Raw genomic sequence first — 19,075 nt, 5'->3', positions numbered from 1 at the left:
TACACAGTGATTGTTGCCTTTTCTTTTTCTTGTATGCATAATTTTAAGAGGATTTTAAAGACTCTTTTTCAATTTTTTATAACTACATGGCTATGTAATTCTTGTATGTACATGATATATACTGATTTGAAAAATTATCAGCTTTTCTCTCTTTAGGCAAGATCTGAGAAGCAAAATGTTGATTCATTTCTCATTCCTCAAGGTTAACTTTAAAAAGATGGCCTAAGAAGCAATAAGCTCTAAGAGCAATAACAGTCCGCCTCAGATTGTTACTTGGGTCCTGTGAAGACTAACAGGGATGTGCCATCTGGTTATTTACAAAACATTCTAGAGTATCACTGCCTTGATGTGGTGATGTAAGTAGAATGTAAAATTATCGTGCATGTCACTCTTCTACAGAGTTCTGTAGCACTGTATGATCTCAGTTTAGAGTGATTCCTAGAAGGTCAGTCTACTGAGGAAATTCTGATGGTTATTATAAAGGGCATTTTAAAAAGTGTTTACAACTTTCCATACCCATTGCTTTCTTGTTTGCACACAAACAGCTAATATATAAAAATGTCACTCATAGCAGCTACATATTTCAGAAGAATTTAGGGTGAAAATAATGAGTGCTATTAATGAAATTATGTAACAGCAGTTACAAAATGCCACCAACAATCTAGATAAATGTGAAAGCCATGAATCAAAAAGATGGCAGTTATGTTTCGCAGTTAAGTGGAATCATAGCAATTTGAACCACTTTAGCCGTGTTAATCCTTACCTTTCTGTAGTTTACCTGTATCATGGAATCAGTACCGAGGTACACAGACATTAATTAGGCTTAAAATTCTACAGTTTTATCTATAGTCCTGTATTCCTTTCCATTGCTGCTGTAACAAATTACCACAACCTAGTGGCTTAAAACAACAGTAATTAATTTTCATACAGTTCTGGAGGTCAAAGTCCAAATTGAGTTTGTTATTCAGGGCTAAAATGAAGGTGTCGGCAGGGCTTGTTCCTTCTGGAGGTTTCAGGGGGAATCGTTCCTTAACTTGTTTCATTTTCTGGTAGCCGCTAGCATTCCTTGGCTTGCAGCCACATTACTGATCTCTGCTTCTGTGGTCACATTATTTTGTCTTCTGTAGTCAAATTCCTGTCTACACCCTGCCTATAAGTACACATCTGTGATTACTTTAGGGCTTACTCAAATAATCCAAGATAATCTCCCTATTTCAAAATCCTTGACTTAATCACATCTGCAAAGCCCCTTTTTGCCATATAAGGTAACATTCCCTGGTTCTGGAGATTAGGATGTGGATGTCTTTGAGGACCATTATTCAGCCTACCACATTACACAAGATGATATCCCCAGAAATTAATACAAAATATTATTTTGACTAGGGTCATTTAAATGTATTTAATTTAGAAGGCAGACACTTTTAGGTTTTGATATTAATGCAGAAGTTCATGGTTGGCTTTTTTTTTTTTTTTTTTTGCTGTCCGCAGGCCTCTCACTGTTGTGGCCTCTCCCTTTGCGGAGCACAGGCTCCGGACGCTCAGGCTCAGTGGCCATGGCTCACGGGCCCAGCCGCTCCGCGGCATGTGGGATCTTCCCAGACTGGGGCACGAACCCATGTCCCCTGCATCGGCAGGCGGACTCTCAACCACTGTGCCACCAGGGAAGCCCCATGGTTGGCTTTTAATCAACCAGTTTCCCTCACTGATTGTGTCATTAGTGGTTTTCTAAAAGTAATTCTTTAATTATCTATAAAACACCAATATATCCTAAAAAGAGGAATATTTTAGCACCTTTCTCTTTTTGTATATTTGTAATTTCCACCTAACTATTGGATTAGAATTTAGCCAGGGAAAAGGTAAGAGGGTCCTATACAATTAAACATACGATTTAATTTGGTGGGAGTGGGCATGTTAGATTTGCAGGAAATTGAAATAGAATACTTTTGCAGTAAATCATTTTAGATATTTTGATTTTACCATGGTTTTCCCATTCTTTTTTTTTAATGTTAAAAAATTTTATTTGGAGATAATTTTAAACTTATAGAATAGTTGCAAAAATAAAATAGTACAAAAAACCCTGTATACCCTGTACCCATGTTCACCAAATGTTAACATTTTACTCCATTTACTTTATCTTTTATTCTGTCCATCTGTCTGTATGAATATATGTATGTTCTTTATCTTTTATAACGTTGACATTTTTAAAGAATATAGTACCCCCTCCTTTTTTTTCATTGTGGGAATTTTAAAAAGTTGAGATATAATTCAATTACATCATACAATTCACCTTTTAAAAGTGCACAATTCAGTAGTTTTGGCATAGTTATAAGATTGTGAAACCTATTCTCTCATTCCAGAACATTTTCATCACCCCAAAAAGAAACTTTAGCAGTCACTCTCCATTCCACCCTCCCCCCAGCACTGGCAACCACTAATCTAGTTTCTGTCTTTGCCTATTTTAGACATTTCAAAAAATGGAATCATACAATATGTGACCTTTTATATCCAGTTTCCTTCAATTAGTACGTTTTCAAGGTTCATGCTTTAGCATAAATCAGTTCTGAATACCATGCAGTACTGAATAATATTTCATTGTATGGGTTAATAATATGGCTGAATAATATTCCATTGTATGGATATATCACATTTTGTTTATCCATTTACCATTAGTTGGACATTTGGGTTGCACCCACTTTTTGGCTGTTATGAATAATGCTGCTTTGAACATTGTCGTACATGTTTTTGTGTGAACGTATGTTTTCAACTCTATTGGTATATACCTAGGAGTGGAATTTCTAGATCATATGATAACTCTTTAGCTTTTTGAGGAACTGCCCACTCATTATTTTTTATTTATTTCTTGAGAAATTTTTCCCCCTCTTTGACAATCCAGGGCAATGATTCTGGAGTTAGGATGGTGAGTGTTTTCTTCAACTTAAGATGTCCTTCCAGAGATGTGATGTTGAGAATAAATTAAAAGCCTGGCATGGTGCTCCTCTCTTTACCTGAAGATGAAAATACTAAGACAACCTAGTAGAATAGTTCTTTTCAGTTGTGTTTAGTGGGTTTTAATGCTTTTAGTTTGCTGTTTGAGTCTATAAAGAGATTGTTGGTAACCTTAGTTGTTTTAGGAGGTAAGAATGCTTCCTAATTGGAATGTTATTTATCCCTATCTAATGGTTTAGCAAGGAGAACTGGAAATCCATCCAATAAAAGTTTCTTCATGTTTTAAAAAGCTATGGAGAAAATGACTCTATATGTAGCACTAGTCATGTCCCTTTAAATGGAAGGAAATATTTAAATGAATTTTGTTAGCATAATTATTTTGAAGATGTGTTGGCAAATCCAGCTAAAGCCATTAGTGTAAAATTTGTTTGGGTCTTATTTTAATATTTATAGTAATTGTTCCTACCTGATTTGAAAAAAATTGAGTTTCTATTTAATTTAAACACCTTAATCATAGGTGAGGAGATCTTTAAATATGTTAAAATGATAAAATATAAAATTCAGTCCAAGAGAAGGGTGTGAATAACAGTTGAAGAATTTTGTGAGACGTCAGAAAAATTTAGTAACATTTAACTTAAATCTAAGGCTGTAGGCTACAAAGACTGTGAGATCAACTCTGTGTTTAAGTTATGAATTCCCTACCATACAAAATGTGTATTAGAGTCCTTGAGAAAAATGCAGGAATGTCCTGGCTGAGATGTCTGACAATAATAAAAGCTCGATCAGCTAAAATGATATTACCAAAAATGTCTTGGGATGATGCAACTGTTTCAAGAATGGGTAGGCAACTTTTAACCCTAGGGAGATTTAGAACTAAGTATAAAAATATTTGAGAATCAAATTTATGGTATGAATGACTTTATGGTAAAGAGGCAGTACACATTTTTAAATATACTTGTTACGTAGCCCATTACAGTAACATGCCAGTCTTCTGATTCCATTTTAAAAGTAATGATTATGTAATTAATTTATTCTTATGATTGTTAAATAGAAATCTTACCAAATTTATATACATTGCATGAACATTTATGAAAACATAAGACTCACCGTATTTGTACATATAATTTATTAATAGATTTAGAAAGGTTACTTTAAGTACTAGGAAACTTTTGTGAGATAAGTGAAATGTCTAAAGTAAATAGAATATTTCCTGGTATTTAACTAGGTTTATAAATGCAACCAAATATAATTTCAAACTCTTAAAAATAACTTTTGATTGGATGTTAGACATTGTGAATGTAATGTTAAGTGCTTGACTGTTTTTTCCTTACAGAGTATTTGTTCTGCTTTTTGCTTTTTTTAAAAGATTGAAGTATAGTTAATTTACAATGTTGTGTTAGTTTCAAGTGTACAGCAAAGTGATTGTTATACATATACATACATACATATATATATATATATATATATATATATATATATACTCTTTTTCAGATTCTTTTCCATTATAGGTTATTACAAGATATTGAGTATAGTTTCCAGTGCTGTACAGTAGGTCTTTGTTGTTTGCCTGTTTTATATATGATAGTGTGTATATGCTAATCCCAAACACCTAATTTATCTCTCCCCCCATCCCCCCACCCCTCCCCCCTCCATCCCCTTTGGTAACCATAAGTCTGTTTCCTGTGTCTGTGAGTCTATTTATGTTTTGTAAATAAGTTCATTTGTATCATTTTTTTAGATTCCACATATAAGTGATATAGTATGATATTTGTCTTTCTCTGACTTACTTCATTTAGTATAATAATCTCTAGATCCATCCATGTTGCTGCAAATGACATTATTTCATTCTTTTTATGGTTGAATAATATTCCATTGCATATCTTCTTTATCCATTCATCTGTTGATGGACATTTAGGTTGATTCCATGTCTTGGCTATTGTAAATAGTGCTGCAATGAACATTGAGGGTGCATGTACCTGTTCGAATTATGGTTTTCTCCAGATATATGCCCAGGAGTGGGATTGCTGGATCATGTGGTAACTCTATTTTTAGCTTTTTAAGGAACCTCCATACTGTTCTCTATAGTGGCTGTACCAATTTACATTCCCACCAACAGTGTAGGAGGGTTCCTTTTTCTCCACACCCTCTCCAGCATTTATTATTTGTAGACTTTTTAATAATGGCCATTCTGACTGGTGTGAGGTGATAACTCATTGTAGTTTTGATTTGCATTTCTCTAATAATTAGCGATGTTGGGCATTTTTTCATGTGCCTGTTGACCATTTGTATGTCTTCTTTGGAGAAATGTTTATTTAGGTCTTCTAACTATATTTTGATTGGGTTGTTTGTTTTTTGGATATTAAGCTATACAAGCTGTTTGTATATTTTGGAAATTAATCCCTTGTCAGTCACATCATTTGCAAATATTTTCTCCCATTCTGTGGGTTGTCTTTTTGTTTTGTTTATGGTTTCCTTTGCTGTGCAAAACCTTTTAAATTTAATAGGTCCCATTTGTTTATTTTTGGTTTTGTTTCCATTACTCTAGGAGACAGTTCCAAAAAAATATTGCTGCAATTTATGTCAAAGAGTGTTCTGCCTACATTTTCCTCTAGGAGATTTATAGTATCCAGTCTTACATTTAGATCTTTAATCCATTTGAGTTTGTTTTTGTATGTGGTGTTAGAGAATGTTCTAATTTCATTCTTTTACATGTAGCTGTCCACTTTTCCCAGCACCACTTATTGAAGAGACTGTCTCTTCTCTATTATATGTTCTTGCCTCCTTTGTTGTAAATTAATTGACCATAAGTGCGTGGTTTTATTTCTGGGCTTTCTATTCTGTTCCATTGATCTATATGTCTGTTTTTGTGCTGGAACCATACTTTTTTGATTACTGTAGTTTTGTAGTATAGTCTGAAGTCAGGGAGTGTGATTTTTCCAGCTTTGTTCTTCTTTCTCAGGATTGCTTTGGCTATTTGGGGTCTTTTCTGTTTCCATACAAATTAAAAAAAATTTTGTTCTAGTTCTGTGGAAAATGCTATTGGTAATTTGATAGGGATTGTGTTGAATCTGTAGATTGCCTTGGGTGGCATGCTCATTTTAACAGTATTGATTTTTTCAATCCAAGAATACAGTATATCTTTCCATCTGTTTGTGTCGTCTTCAGTTTCTTTCATCAGCATCTTATAGTTTTCATGGACTTTTTTCTTGTAGGCAGCTGTTTGTGGATTAGTTTGAGCCTCACAGGGCTTGGTTTTAAGCTTCACTGGACTAGATCTAGCTGTGATCATATAGTGGCTAGTACTCTGCATTGTGGAATAGATCTAGCGTAGACATTACAATAGGGCTAGCCCTACTACTAAGAAGTATCCCTTCTCTGGTCTCCACTGAATGTTCTCAGTTTTCAAAGAGGTGCTCCTATCTAGGGGGTTAGATCTCAAATGACTTCTAGCCCTTTGTACACTCTGGGAATTTTTTTAGTTTACAACTCCCCAATTGTCTTGGCTTAGCCTTGTGGAATTCACCCTATGCATGCATGGCTTGGTATTCAGTTTGCAAGCTCCCTCTCTAATAGCTTCCTCTTCTCCAGTATTCTTCCCTGTAAATTCCTGCTGCCTTAGACTCACTCTGCTGAAATTCTCCCTTCCTGAGCTGTGGTCTGGAATGTGCCTTTAGTCAGAAAGCTCAGGCTATTGTAGGGCTTATCTCATTTCTTTCCCCTCTCTCAGGGATCACAGTCCTGCAATACCAGTTGTCAGTGTCTGAAAACAGTTTACTATCTATCTATCTACATATATTTATAAATCTTCTAGTAATTTCCAAAAGCACATTTCAGATTTTGCTCAGAGATGGCATACATCATGTCTACAAAGCTAGACAAATAGCCAAGCCCAAAGTCAATAAGCTTTCCTAAACTCTCTCTATAGGAAAGCATTAACAAGAATGGGGAGAGAATGAATAATTATGATCAAGTAAGGCAATCTACCACAGAGAGGTATAAAAAAATATCCTGGCACTCTGTTATCTGAGTATGTCACAAATAGAAAGATGCTAATAACAATGGCAATGATGATTATGATGCTAGTAAGTGTTCAGTAAATGTTAACTATGTGCCTGGGTTCTATTCTAGTTAAATTACATGTGTTAATTCTCTTAAGACTCACAATAACCCCATGAAATAGTTATAATAATTTTTACCATTTTATAGATAAGGAAATTTAAATTTATGGAAGTTAAATTTCTTCTTTTTAAATTTTATTTATTTTTTTATACAGCAGGTTCTTATTATTTATCTATTTTATACATGTTAGTGTATATATGTCAATCCCAATCTCCCAATTCATCCCATACCACCACCCCCCGCCACTTTCCCCTCTTGGTGTCCATACGTTTGTTCTCTACATCTGTGTCTCTATTTCTGCCCTGCAAACCAGTTCATCTGTACCATTTTTCTAGCTTCCACATACATGCGTTAATATACGATATTTGTTTTTCTTTTTAGAAGTTAAATTTCTCGTCCAAGGTAAGTTGTAACATCAGATGTGAAACTAAGTAGTCTGGCCAAACTCTGGTTTGCATATTTTTGCATATTAAAGGTTCTGAGTAATTTTGCAGTGAAGAAATCTGTTTATTAAACCTAGTATTTCAATTTCATTTTGGATATTGGAACACTATTCAGAATTAGGAGGATATCTATTATCAATCCATTGGCCAATATTCCATGGAATGCTTGTGCTATAAGATCCTGATGGGTAAAAACAATGTCCTATTAGACTTTATAGTTTGGAGTTAAGAGCACTAAATAACTTCAGTGTCAGATGTCATTTTCTCCCAATTCTTGCTATTTCTTAGTGGTGTTCTTAAGCTCCTAAGCCTCAGTTTCTTCATAAGGTAGGAATGAGTTTCTACCTCATACTTGTGAGGACAATTAAGTGAGACAATGAACATAAAGCATTTAGCACAATATTTGGAAAATGGTAGGAGTCAAGCAATGTTAGATTTTTTACTGTTGTTATTCTTGTTATTATTACTGTTGTTGTTCACATCTAGGTCACATAACTATTTCAATAAATGTTGAATTAATGTACTAGCTTTCAGTTACATTATTTAACATTTTTACCTTATCTATAGTTTTCAATTTGTTTGAAATTTATAGAAAGTATATAGCATGAGTATGTTTGATAACATATCTTCTGGTAATCTTTTAATACTTACATTTGCTATATGGTTATAAGAGAGATTGAAATGTTGTCTCTTTTTGAATTTTAGAGACGTATTACTACATTCCTCCATTAGTTGGTGTCTTTTTCTTGGCTCTAACTCCTATCTGGATTATAATAGCTGCCAAACATCCAGCCACAAGGACGGTTCTCCACTCAGGCTGGGAGCCTGTGATAACAGCTATGGTTATAAGTAGGTTAGTATTAAAGTGTGTGTTTGTGTGTGCGTGTGGGGGGCAGTTATTCTATATGCATGTATCTATGTATATATTAAAACAAACCAATTGCCTGTTTTTATTTCTTAGGTCAATCATTTTATACAGTCAGTTCTTTATTATCCCAAGTAGTAGGGATATAGTGACAAGAGTTATTGAAATCAGTGGATGTATGGAACGTCATTTGCTACCAGTTTCAAACTTTTCCCCAACCAAATCCTTACCAGATTGATGATTAAAATTTAGTGGTGTTTGTCTTTGTCTGTGTGAGTTTTAACCTGACAAGGACATTACTTATTTTGAACAGTAAGTGCTCGGATAAGTATCAGAAAACCTTAGAAATGTACATACCATTTGACTACGCCACTTCTAGGACTCTGACAGGACTTAAAGATATAATTATGGATCTATGCAAGTGATTAAGTTGTAAGGATCTTCATCACAGTGGAATTTTTAATAACAAAAAAGAGAGAGAGAACACCTTAGATGTCTAGTAATCAGATGTTGATTGAATAAATTGTGGCATAGTCACAAAATGGAATATTAGTCAGCCATCAAGAGTAGCATTGCAACATTCCTTTGATGTGGAAAGGTGTTAGTTATACATTTGGTGAAAGGAGAAAGCTAGAAAAGAATATGAATTTCCTATTAAAGATGGTAGATTGACACGTTTATCTTCTTCCTTATTGAAGCTATTAAAATGACAGTAAAAGAATAAAAAAGCTATACAACTACAAAAACAGAAGGGGAGCAGAGAGGACAGTAGGTGAAAGATTTACCAAAATCAGTAAGATAGGAATTGGTTCTATGGTTGTTAACTGAACTATCAGAATGAAAAAAGCTAAAACCTAACTGCCTGCAGGACAAGGGGACACCGATAAGAAGCAAGCTGAACTGAGCCTCAGAAACCCCAAAAGGTGGAGGATTTAGAGGCACTTAGAACTTCTGAAAACTGAAATGAAGGAGATTGGTTGAAAGAGTAAGAAGCAATTAGAACCTAAAAGCCCTTTGCTAGCTTGACCACCCAGGTGACTGCCCCCTCCCATTCTATAGAAGACAAGAATTAACCCTGGAGAGGGTAAATCATAGAGCCTCTGGATTTAGAATCACCTGCACCAGTGAGGCTGTGGATTAAACACTGTATAAAAAAACAAGAGTTAAGGAAAAGTCTACATGCTGAACAATGAAAACCCGATCCCGCTTCCTTTTCTTTTCTCATAGAATGCTGGCACTCTGGCTTTTACCCCCAGGCAAAAAATTAGATAATTCATTTCTGGGAAAACTCATCAGCTCAAAAGAAAAACCTGCAAAAACTGACCCTGTGGATCCTTTAGTGAAAGAGCTACATGCCCATCTGATCATTCTTCAGTGAGGCCTGCCTGCTGACAAGTTCTGTCCTTGTGCACAGAGAGCTCCAGATATGCTTTGCAGTATCCCTTAAGGAGGAGCAGACAGTAAATGGTCGCCAGACATTTGGTTAAGGCTTTTAACATGACAGAGACAAAAAAAAAACCAAAAATGTTCCCCCAAAATTGCAGGCATAGTTGAAAAGTCTCCAAAAACGATCACCAGTATCCTCAGAGAAATTACAGAAGTTATGGCATCTATAATGTAAGAACAGAATTTTCTAATGAGGATTTGAAAAATTGGAAGAGCTCTTGGGAATTTAAAAATGTATAAATAGTAGAAACAAAAAGAATCAGAAGAAAAATCTTGAGGGTAGAGTTGAGGAACTATCCTGGAAAGCAGACCAGAAAGCAAAGAGGTGGACAATTGGAGCAAACAATAAGGAGAGGAAATTATCAAAGAAATAATACAAGAAAATTCCCCAGAATTGAAGAACATGGGCTTCCAGATTTAAAAGGCCCCCTGAGTACCTCGCACAATGAGTAGCACATTATCCCAAGCAAAGCACATTATCATAAATCCCAAAAGCTTCCAGAGAGAAAAGTCCAGTTGCGTATAAGGGATTGGGAATTGGAATGATGTCCAGCTGCAACACCAAGTGATTCCCTCACAACTCTGAGGGAAAATTGTTTTGAACATAAAACGTGCTCACTGTATCAAGCAAACATAAGGGTAGACTCAAGAAGCTTTCAGACATGCAGGATCTCAAAAAATTTATTTCCCGTATACCCTCTCATATAAAAGCTGAGAGAAGATGTCTATCAAAATGAGGAAATAATCAAGAAATAAGATGACACGGGAATGAGGAAACCTGTGACAACATGTGGTTCATTTTTCTATGATGTAGATTGTGTTTTCCTGGAGGATTTGGTCAACAGGATCCCATGAAATGTTGGGACCTGGTCATAGTACATAAACCAAGACCCATCGTGGGGAGGTGAAGGGAAGGTACAGAATGACAGCTGAGCATCAGACCTATAGAGCAACTGTCCAGGTTGGCAAGACAGTGACCTTAAGAAGGAATGTCTCTAAGGAAAAAAAAAGGGGAACTGGTTGGTTACCTAATGAGTATGTATTCAGAGGCCATTCATTAACTTTGTTCCAAATTTGATTCTGAATTAGTAATAAGTACCTAAAAAAATTAAGAAAAATATGAAACAAGGCAAAACAGTACAAATGGGGAGATCTCAACACACTTTGTGGCCCAGTTGTGAATAATGATTTCACTGTTAAAATAAAGTAAAACCTAAATATTTCACCAAAAATTATAATATAACCAGATTGGCAGGATAGAGGAAGGAAGGGAATTGTGAAGGGACTAAAGTGGGGAGGGAAGGGTAAGAGAGACTAAATGCTCACCTGCCATAGTGGACGTCATTAGGTAAATGTCTAAAATTAAAAATCAAGAAATAGTATAAACATGCTGTTTAGAAATAGAGGATTAAATGCCAGAAGAAACAGTTAAAGAAGTTAAAAAGAGTTGCTAGTGGAGAGCAGGATGTGTTGTTAGGGCTAGGGGCTATTTTATAAGCTTTGTGGTACTTTCGCCTTTTAAATGATGCATGTATGTTTGTTTGATAAAAATCAAATTTAATACAAGTGAAGAAAACTACTTTTACAATTTGAGTTTTTATTTTTAAAAATATACATGTTTTGGACTTCCCTCGTGGCTCAATGGTTAAGAATCCACCTGCCAATGCAGGGGACACAAGTTCGAGCCCTGGTCTGGGAAGATCCTGCATGCCACGGAGCAACTAAGCCTGTGCGCCACAACTACTGAGCCTGCGCTCTAGAGCCCGCGAGCCACGACTACTGAGCCCCCATGCCACAACTACTGAAGCTCGTGAACCTGGAGCCTGTGCTCCACAGCAAGAGAAGCCACTACAATGAGAAGCCCGCACACCGCAACAAAGAGTAGCCCCCGCTCACCTCAACTAGAGAAAGCCCGTGTGCAGCAACAAAGACCCAACACAGCCAAAAATAAATAAATTTATTTAAAAAAAATATATATATATATACTTAAAAATGTCTGGGAGGCTATATATCAACATGGTAACAGTATAACCCTGAATGATGTAACTATGGTTGATTTTTTTTTTTTTTTGCGGTATACGGGCCTCTCACCGTTGTGGCCTCTCCCGTTGAGGAGCACAGGCTCCGGACGAGCAGGCTCAGCGGCCATGGCTCATGGGCCCAGCCGCTCCACGGCATGTGGGATCTTCCTGGACTGGGGCACGAACCCGTGTCCCCTGCATCGGCGGGAGGACTCTCAACCACTGCGCTACCAGGGAAGCCCTATGGTTGATTTTTATTTTCTTCTTTTTGTTTGTATTTTCTAATTTTTCTATGATAAGTTTTTATCACCTGGGTAATAAAAATATTTAAAAATGTATTTTAGCAAGTGTTCATGTTATATACACAGCATGATCTGTGTGTTTTGGCATGGAGATTTATTCTTTGACATATAACTAGTTTATTCTATGAAATACATAGTTTTTTAAATTACGTAGTAAAATATTTCTAAGGATGACTGTTTTTAGACTTTATAGTATACCTTTTAATGGGAACTCCTAGCAGTTTAGGCATATTTAGCCATTCATTTATATTATTAAAGAATTAAAATAGTAAAGATTTAATAATTTCCTAATATTAACTATCAGGTAGTGGTAAGAACATTTGATCTGATACTTTGACCATCAACCCTGTTCTCTGACAGCATATAGTTCATTTTTCTGTAATGTGAATTGCATTTTCCTGGAAGATTTGGCAACAGGATACCATGAAATACTGGGACTGACACTGTTTTATAGTACGTAGACCAACAGACTGAAGTTAACCAATTGTTAATGGTCTTGGAAACAAACAAACAAAAAATCTCCAAGCTCCATTGAGACACTGAGAGTGTATATCTTGCCACTGTATAGCTGTATGTTATTTTTCCAGACTTTTATCTTTTAACAGTATCTTTTAACGGTATCTTTTAACGGTATCTTTTAACACTTATTAACATCTCTCAGAACCAGTAACATTTTTAAAAAATATATTTTCTGTTCTTCAGATCAGCTCTTTCTATGGCTGCAACTCATTGTTTTAATTTACCAATGGTCAGACACTGTAATCTACTATATCTAGTTTTAACACAATAAAAGTCATCTCTTTAATGGCTTGCTTACTTCAAATATGAAAAGATACTCTTTAAACCTTTTTTTAAATTATAAGGGTAATAAATGCACATGGTTTTTAAAAAACTAATAAGTACAGAAGGATATAAAATGACCATGAGTCTCCTGTCAGTGTCACCTATAGGGGTGGACATTGTTAATAATTTCTTACATGTCCTTCCAGACATTTTAATGCACTTAAAGTATATGCTTTTTTCCTTTTTACATGTAACGTATGTAAACATGTAGAGCAGAAGGAGAGCCCTGAAACGTGGGGCTACAGCTTATCCCATGTTTTGTTTTCACCATTTTGCTTTTGACAGTGATTTTTACTTTGAATATTTTTTCTTTTTATTCAATTTTTCAAATGTCTAAATATTTTATGTTTAAAAGTAGGGGTGCTTGTATGTAAAGAACAACTTCAAATTAGTACATTTCCTTTCCTCTTCCCTAAATTATATGCTTTTGTTTCTTTCAGCATTGGGGGCCTTATTCTGGACACAACTGTATCTGATCCAAACTTGGCTGGGATTGTTGTTTACACACCAGTTATTAACGGTAAGAATTAGATATACTGTTTCATAATGATATCCTATCTCTCTATATTCTTAGGTACAAACAGGAACCTTTGAGTTTAGATTTTAAGAGGTCTATCTTCCCATTCTATTCATTTGATTTTCAATCCCAGGTTGTTGCTCATGGTGGAAACTACACTGTATGTTCTCAGTATGCAGAACACATTTTTGAAAAGAACTCTCACTTAATCTTATCTCTAGATATTAGTTTGAGAATCAGACATACCTGATTTTTAAGATTCCTGTGGCAAAATAGGATATTCCAATTCTATATTATCATTAACTTTGGGCTTACCTGCTTTCTTGTGCTGCTGTGTTGTTGTCCCTGTCAATTTTTGTGGATAAATTAGAGTTAGCTAGGTTTAAGCATTGCTGGAGTCAATTCACTCCATTAAAATCTATCACTCCTCTGCTGATCCCTTTCAACTCTGCCTTATATTTTTTCTTATCTATAAAATGGGAATTATAATGCTTAAATTCACAGGGGTTTTTATATAAATTCCATTTAAAAAGACAGATTTAATCCAGTCCTACTGGCTTTTGGGCTGGTATTCACTAAATTGGATTTCGGTATAGCCTAAGCCAATATAATTTAAAATAATGCTACCTGGGGAAAACTGTATCACAGGATATATGACACATTTAATATAAATTACTTTTGTATATTTATGGATAAGGAAATATGTTATACAAAGGCAACTTCTCTAAAATCTAATTTCATATCTACAATTTTTACTGAACATTTTAATTTTGGGATACCTGAACAAATTTCCCCTAGAGATGCCCCTCCCAGTTTTCCTGGTAGCACCATTCTCCCCATCACCTGCCCTTAACATCATGGACCCATTTGATTCAACCTGGCTCTTTCATCCTCTTTGAATAGATAATGACCAAATCTTGTCTATTTGTACATTAACATAATTCACTTGTTCATTTATTTATATCACAAGTATGTCTTACTACTGTAGTCTACTAATGTCTCAGTTCAACCATCATTCAAGTAATAAGGTAGGCTTCCTGACTCACTCCCTATTCAATGCAAGTTGAATGTCACTAGTAGATGGGTCTACCTTAAACATTGTTTTTATTACATTAGTTTTAAGCTGATGAACTTGACAGTGGTTTCCTCCTGCCTGTCAAATCAAATTAGAACTCTTCTGCCTAGCTATCAAGGCTCTCTCTATATGCTCTTGGACGCACACAACTTTATCCTTTATCATTGCGACTTGCTTCTTGCATTGTGGCCATACAGAGATCTAATTTTCACTGCCTGGAATAACTATCACTTTCTTTCCCCCTGTCCGAATCCTCTCAGTGACTATTACTTGATGAATTCACTAGCATGAATATTACCCAACAATGACTGTTAGAACTGTATTGCCCAACATCTCAGTGAGAAATTTAACTTAAATTACAACCCCGTTATTAGTAAGATTTTAGTGAGTATCTCTGTTATTTTGCCTTTTACAAGAAACAGTTTGCTAAAGTGCCCTCATTGGCATGGCATAGTGGTAAAATCTTTTTTCTATCTCAGTAAGTAAACCTCTTAGTTGGGTATCACAGTGAACACATTTTATGTTACATTATGCTCTTTAAAAACATTGATTGAGAAGATTCACTCCATGCTTCTCAAAAAAGTTGTAACTTCTGAGAACTGAATTTCATTTTAAGTGTGCTGAGATGTACTATTTAAAAGACCCCTCCCTGTTTTATCACCATCGTCTGCTATTTTTTCCATATTTATTTACTTATTTATTATTTATTAATTTATTTTGGCTGCACTGGGTCTTCGTTGCGGCATGCAGGATCTTTAGTTGCAGCATGCGGACTCTTAGTTGCGGCATGTGGGCTTCTTAGTTGAGGCATGCGGACTTCTTTAGTTGCTGCATGCGAACTCTTAGTTGTGGCATGCATGCGGGATCTAGTTTCCCACCAGGGACTGAACCCAGGCCCCCTGCATTGGGAGCGCAGAGTCTTACCCACTGTACCACCAGGGAAGTCCCCATCATTTGCTATTTAGTGAGTACCTACTCTGTGGCAGATTACGTTTAGTTCTTTTATGCATGTTATGTTACTTAATCCTCAAATAAAGATAAGGTCTCATATCTAGCAAATGGTGGTTTAAACCCAGATCTGCTTGATATCCCAAAGCCTGTGACTTTTTTCCTTCAAAATGAACAGCTACTAATTTATCTGTTAGATACGGTAATACACACTTTGTTTAAAGTAAGGCATATCTGTGTTGATACTGTGATGAGGGTATCTTTTAACACTTATTAACATCTCTCAGAACCAGTAACATTTTTAAAAAATATATTTCATGTAACAATAGTTCTTGAGGTGTTGAAAAGTGAGTTCTGTGGTCAGCTAAGTTTTGGAAACATTAGGTTAAAAAGATCTCTTTTCCACAGGATGCGGTGAGTCTCCCCTTCTGGTACTTTTGTTAGAGAGGGCTTGGAATTTCTGGACCTAATCTTCTTTCTAAACCCTAGACCATACTTTGAGAACTACTGACCTAGGTCTTATTATATCTTTAGCACAGTCTACTTTCAAATAATAATATATCACTTTACATAAAGGATAAGAACCTTATATTAGTATACTTGGATTTTCACTCTTTCTTATGGGCTCTTTTTGTCATACGTTTTACTTATGCTATAAATCCTATAACATTATTTTTGCTTTAAACAAGTATTTTTTAAAAAGATAAAAAATGAGGGGGTGGTATCTTGTACATTTCCCCAGATTTTTAACATTTTCAGCACTCTTCTTTCCTTTGTGTAGATTCAGATTTCCATCTGGCACTGCTTTCCATCTTCCAGAAGAAGCACCTTTAATGCTTCTTATAGGGCAGCTCTGCAGAGAAAACAGAGGCTTTAGGCAGGTGTCTCCCAGCTTCCTTCTCCTTCCTTTCCCTTCAGCTCTAACAGTGTCAACTCTTAACCTTTTTCACTCCATCTCAGAAGAAGAGCAGACTCTTTTATCTAAGACCATTACACCTCCAATGGGATCCTTACTCTCAGTTATCTTAACTTTTCCTGTATCTTCCATACCTTCCTCTCTTCCATCTTTCCTCTTTTTTTTTATCTTTCCTCTTTAGTTTACAATTGTACTCGACTCTTTCATTCTAAATCACCTTTCCCACAGTGTTCTGCCTTCTCAAGCTTCTGTTTTCTCCCTTCTACTCTTTACAACCAAACTTTTCAAAGTGTAGCCTGTACTTGTAAAATTTCTTACAATGTTTTCCATCCCTCTCACTCTACATAACTTTTTTTACTGAGCTCCACAGTGACCTCCTAATTACTTTATACAGTAACTTGTTTTCAGTCTTCATTCTGTTCAGCTGTTTGATACTAGTTAATCTGTCCTTTTGCATCTCTCCCAATTCTCCTCCCATTCTCTGAAAATTCTTCTCCATTTTCCTTCACTAACTCCCCCTTTCTATCTGCCTCTTTAAGTATGTGTATTCTTCCAGACTCTGTTCTTGATCATCTTCTATTCTCACTTTTCACCTTCTTTATGAGGGATATTGTCTAGTTCAGAGGTTTTCAAAGTGTGGTCCCCAGACTACCAGCATCACCTGGGATCTTGTTAGAAATGCAGATTCTCAGGCCTCAGCCCAGACCTCCCATGTCAGAAACTCTAGTGTAGAACCCAGCAATTGATTCTGACGCATGCAAATGTTTGAGAACCATTTGTCTTAGTTATGTGACTTCAGCTCTCTATCCCCCGTCTTGACCTTCATTCACTTCCAGATCCATACTTTAAACAGATATTTCCACATGGAAGATCCAAAGCTCCAAATTGAGCTCATTATCTTTCCCCCAAACCTGCTCTTCCTTCTGGGTTTCCTGTCAGTTAGTGGTATTATTATCTCCCCAAACAAAACATCCCAAAGTCACATACTCCCTTTCTGTAAATGCTCTCTCTTTTTATCTGCTTTTGAAATCTTCTGAGTTAGTCTCAACACTTTGTCTCCCCGTGCTCCCTGGTTTTGTTCATTCATCTTCCCTGGGTACATCTGCATAAATTGTCTCCCTGCCTCTACTATCACCCAGTGTAACCTGTCTATCCTCCATACTGCTGTTAGAGTTAGCTTCCCTATCAACAAAGCTGATCCTGTCCCTTGCTTACTTAAAGATCGCAGTTAAGTTTCCTGGAGATAAAGTACAAATTATCTAGCGTAATATACTCAGTAAGCCCAATCTGCCCTAAAATCACCCTCTCTAATCTCATTTCTCCACCACTCCACCAATTCTTAAAATTCTCATCTTGTTGGATTTTTGTTGCTTTCTCAAAAAGATCATGTCATTTCTCTATACCATTCCTTTGTACCTGATGTTCCCTTTGTCTCACTTCCCTTCTTTTACTTACCAAGTTCTGCTCATTCATTCAGACCCAATTAAAATGTCACCTCTTCTGCAAAATAGTTCCCTTTGGGAATTCCCTGCCAGTCCAGTGGTCAGGACTCTGCACTTTCACTGCCGAGTGCATGGGTTTGATCCCCAGTTTGGGACCTAAGATACCGCAAGCCATGCGACATGGCCAAAAAAAAAAAAAAGCTCTCTTTTCTATGCTTCCACAGCATACTTTTAACATACATAATTATTTTGTATGATGATTCTTTTTTGTATGACTCTCTAGTGCCTAGAGATAGTGCCTAGCATGTTAAGATTTGGTAATTGCTGGATGAATAAATGCATGAGTTTAAGGAACATGCTTTGTTTTGCTGCAAAGTACATGTCACCGAATTTGAAGTTATCTTATTAAATAACACAACTTAGATTGTACCCGAAACATTTCATATACTTAGGAACTGGTGAAGTGCATTAAAAAAAGGCAAAAAATAAATAAATAAATAGAAAAATGGTTTTTACTATTTGTATAAAAAACTAGCAGTGATGGCAACGTTTATTACTTTCCTTAACAATTTCTCCTGCGTGTAACCATAGAAATTGGTTTCTCAGCATTTCCTCCTCTTTGGTATATTCTACAAGCTTTTTAGATAGGAGTGAATATTTATAAATTTATTTATTTATTTATTTTTGGCTGCATTGGGTCTTTGTTGCTGCACGCAGGCTTTCTCTAGTTGCATCGAGTGGGTGCTACTCTTCGTTGTGGTGTGTGGGCTTCTCATTGAGGTGGCTTCTCTTGTTGAGGAGCACGGGCTCTAGGCACGTGGGCTTCAGTAGTTGTGGCTCACAGGCTCAGTAGTTGCAGCTTGCAGGCTCAGTAGTTGTGGCACACGGGCTCTAGAGCGCAGGCTCGGTAGTTGTGGCACACAGGCTTAGTTGCTCCGCGGCATGTGGGATCTTCCTGGACCAGGGATCGAACCCTTGTCCCCTGCATTGGCAGGTGGATTCTTAACCACTGTGCCACCAGGAAAGCCCGGAGTGAATATTTAGATAGGAGCTCTTTAGATACTGAAAGAAGTTAGCAATCCCAGGAGTGAATATTTTGTGGACAGAAAGAGTTGAGCTAGAGATCAATTGGTTAGAAGAGGGATGAGCTCAGTTAGTGTAGCCAGGGGAAATGATTCAGAAGGAACCATTT

General features: G+C 36.2%; 1 protein-coding gene across 1 annotated transcript in view; it reads left to right on the top strand.

The window, feature by feature from the left end:
- The window catches only part of SLC41A2 (solute carrier family 41 member 2), a 132,627-nt gene that overhangs the window by 68,323 nt on the left and 45,229 nt on the right, over positions 1-19,075 (top strand). The window contains exons 7-8 of the mRNA XM_022599802.3: positions 8,214-8,361; positions 13,426-13,505. Coding sequence (XP_022455510.1) covers positions 8,214-8,361; positions 13,426-13,505 — 228 coding nt within the window. The remainder of the gene's footprint in view (positions 1-8,213; positions 8,362-13,425; positions 13,506-19,075) is intronic.

This window comes from Delphinapterus leucas, chromosome 11 (genome assembly GCF_059928025.1).
Source record: "Delphinapterus leucas isolate spDelLeu-1000000601 "Yukka" chromosome 11, BTC_Dleu_Yukka2, whole genome shotgun sequence".
NCBI lineage: Eukaryota > Metazoa > Chordata > Mammalia > Artiodactyla > Monodontidae > Delphinapterus > Delphinapterus leucas.
The sequence above is the reverse complement of the archived record's forward strand: the minus strand, read 5'-3'. Positions and strand labels throughout refer to the sequence as shown.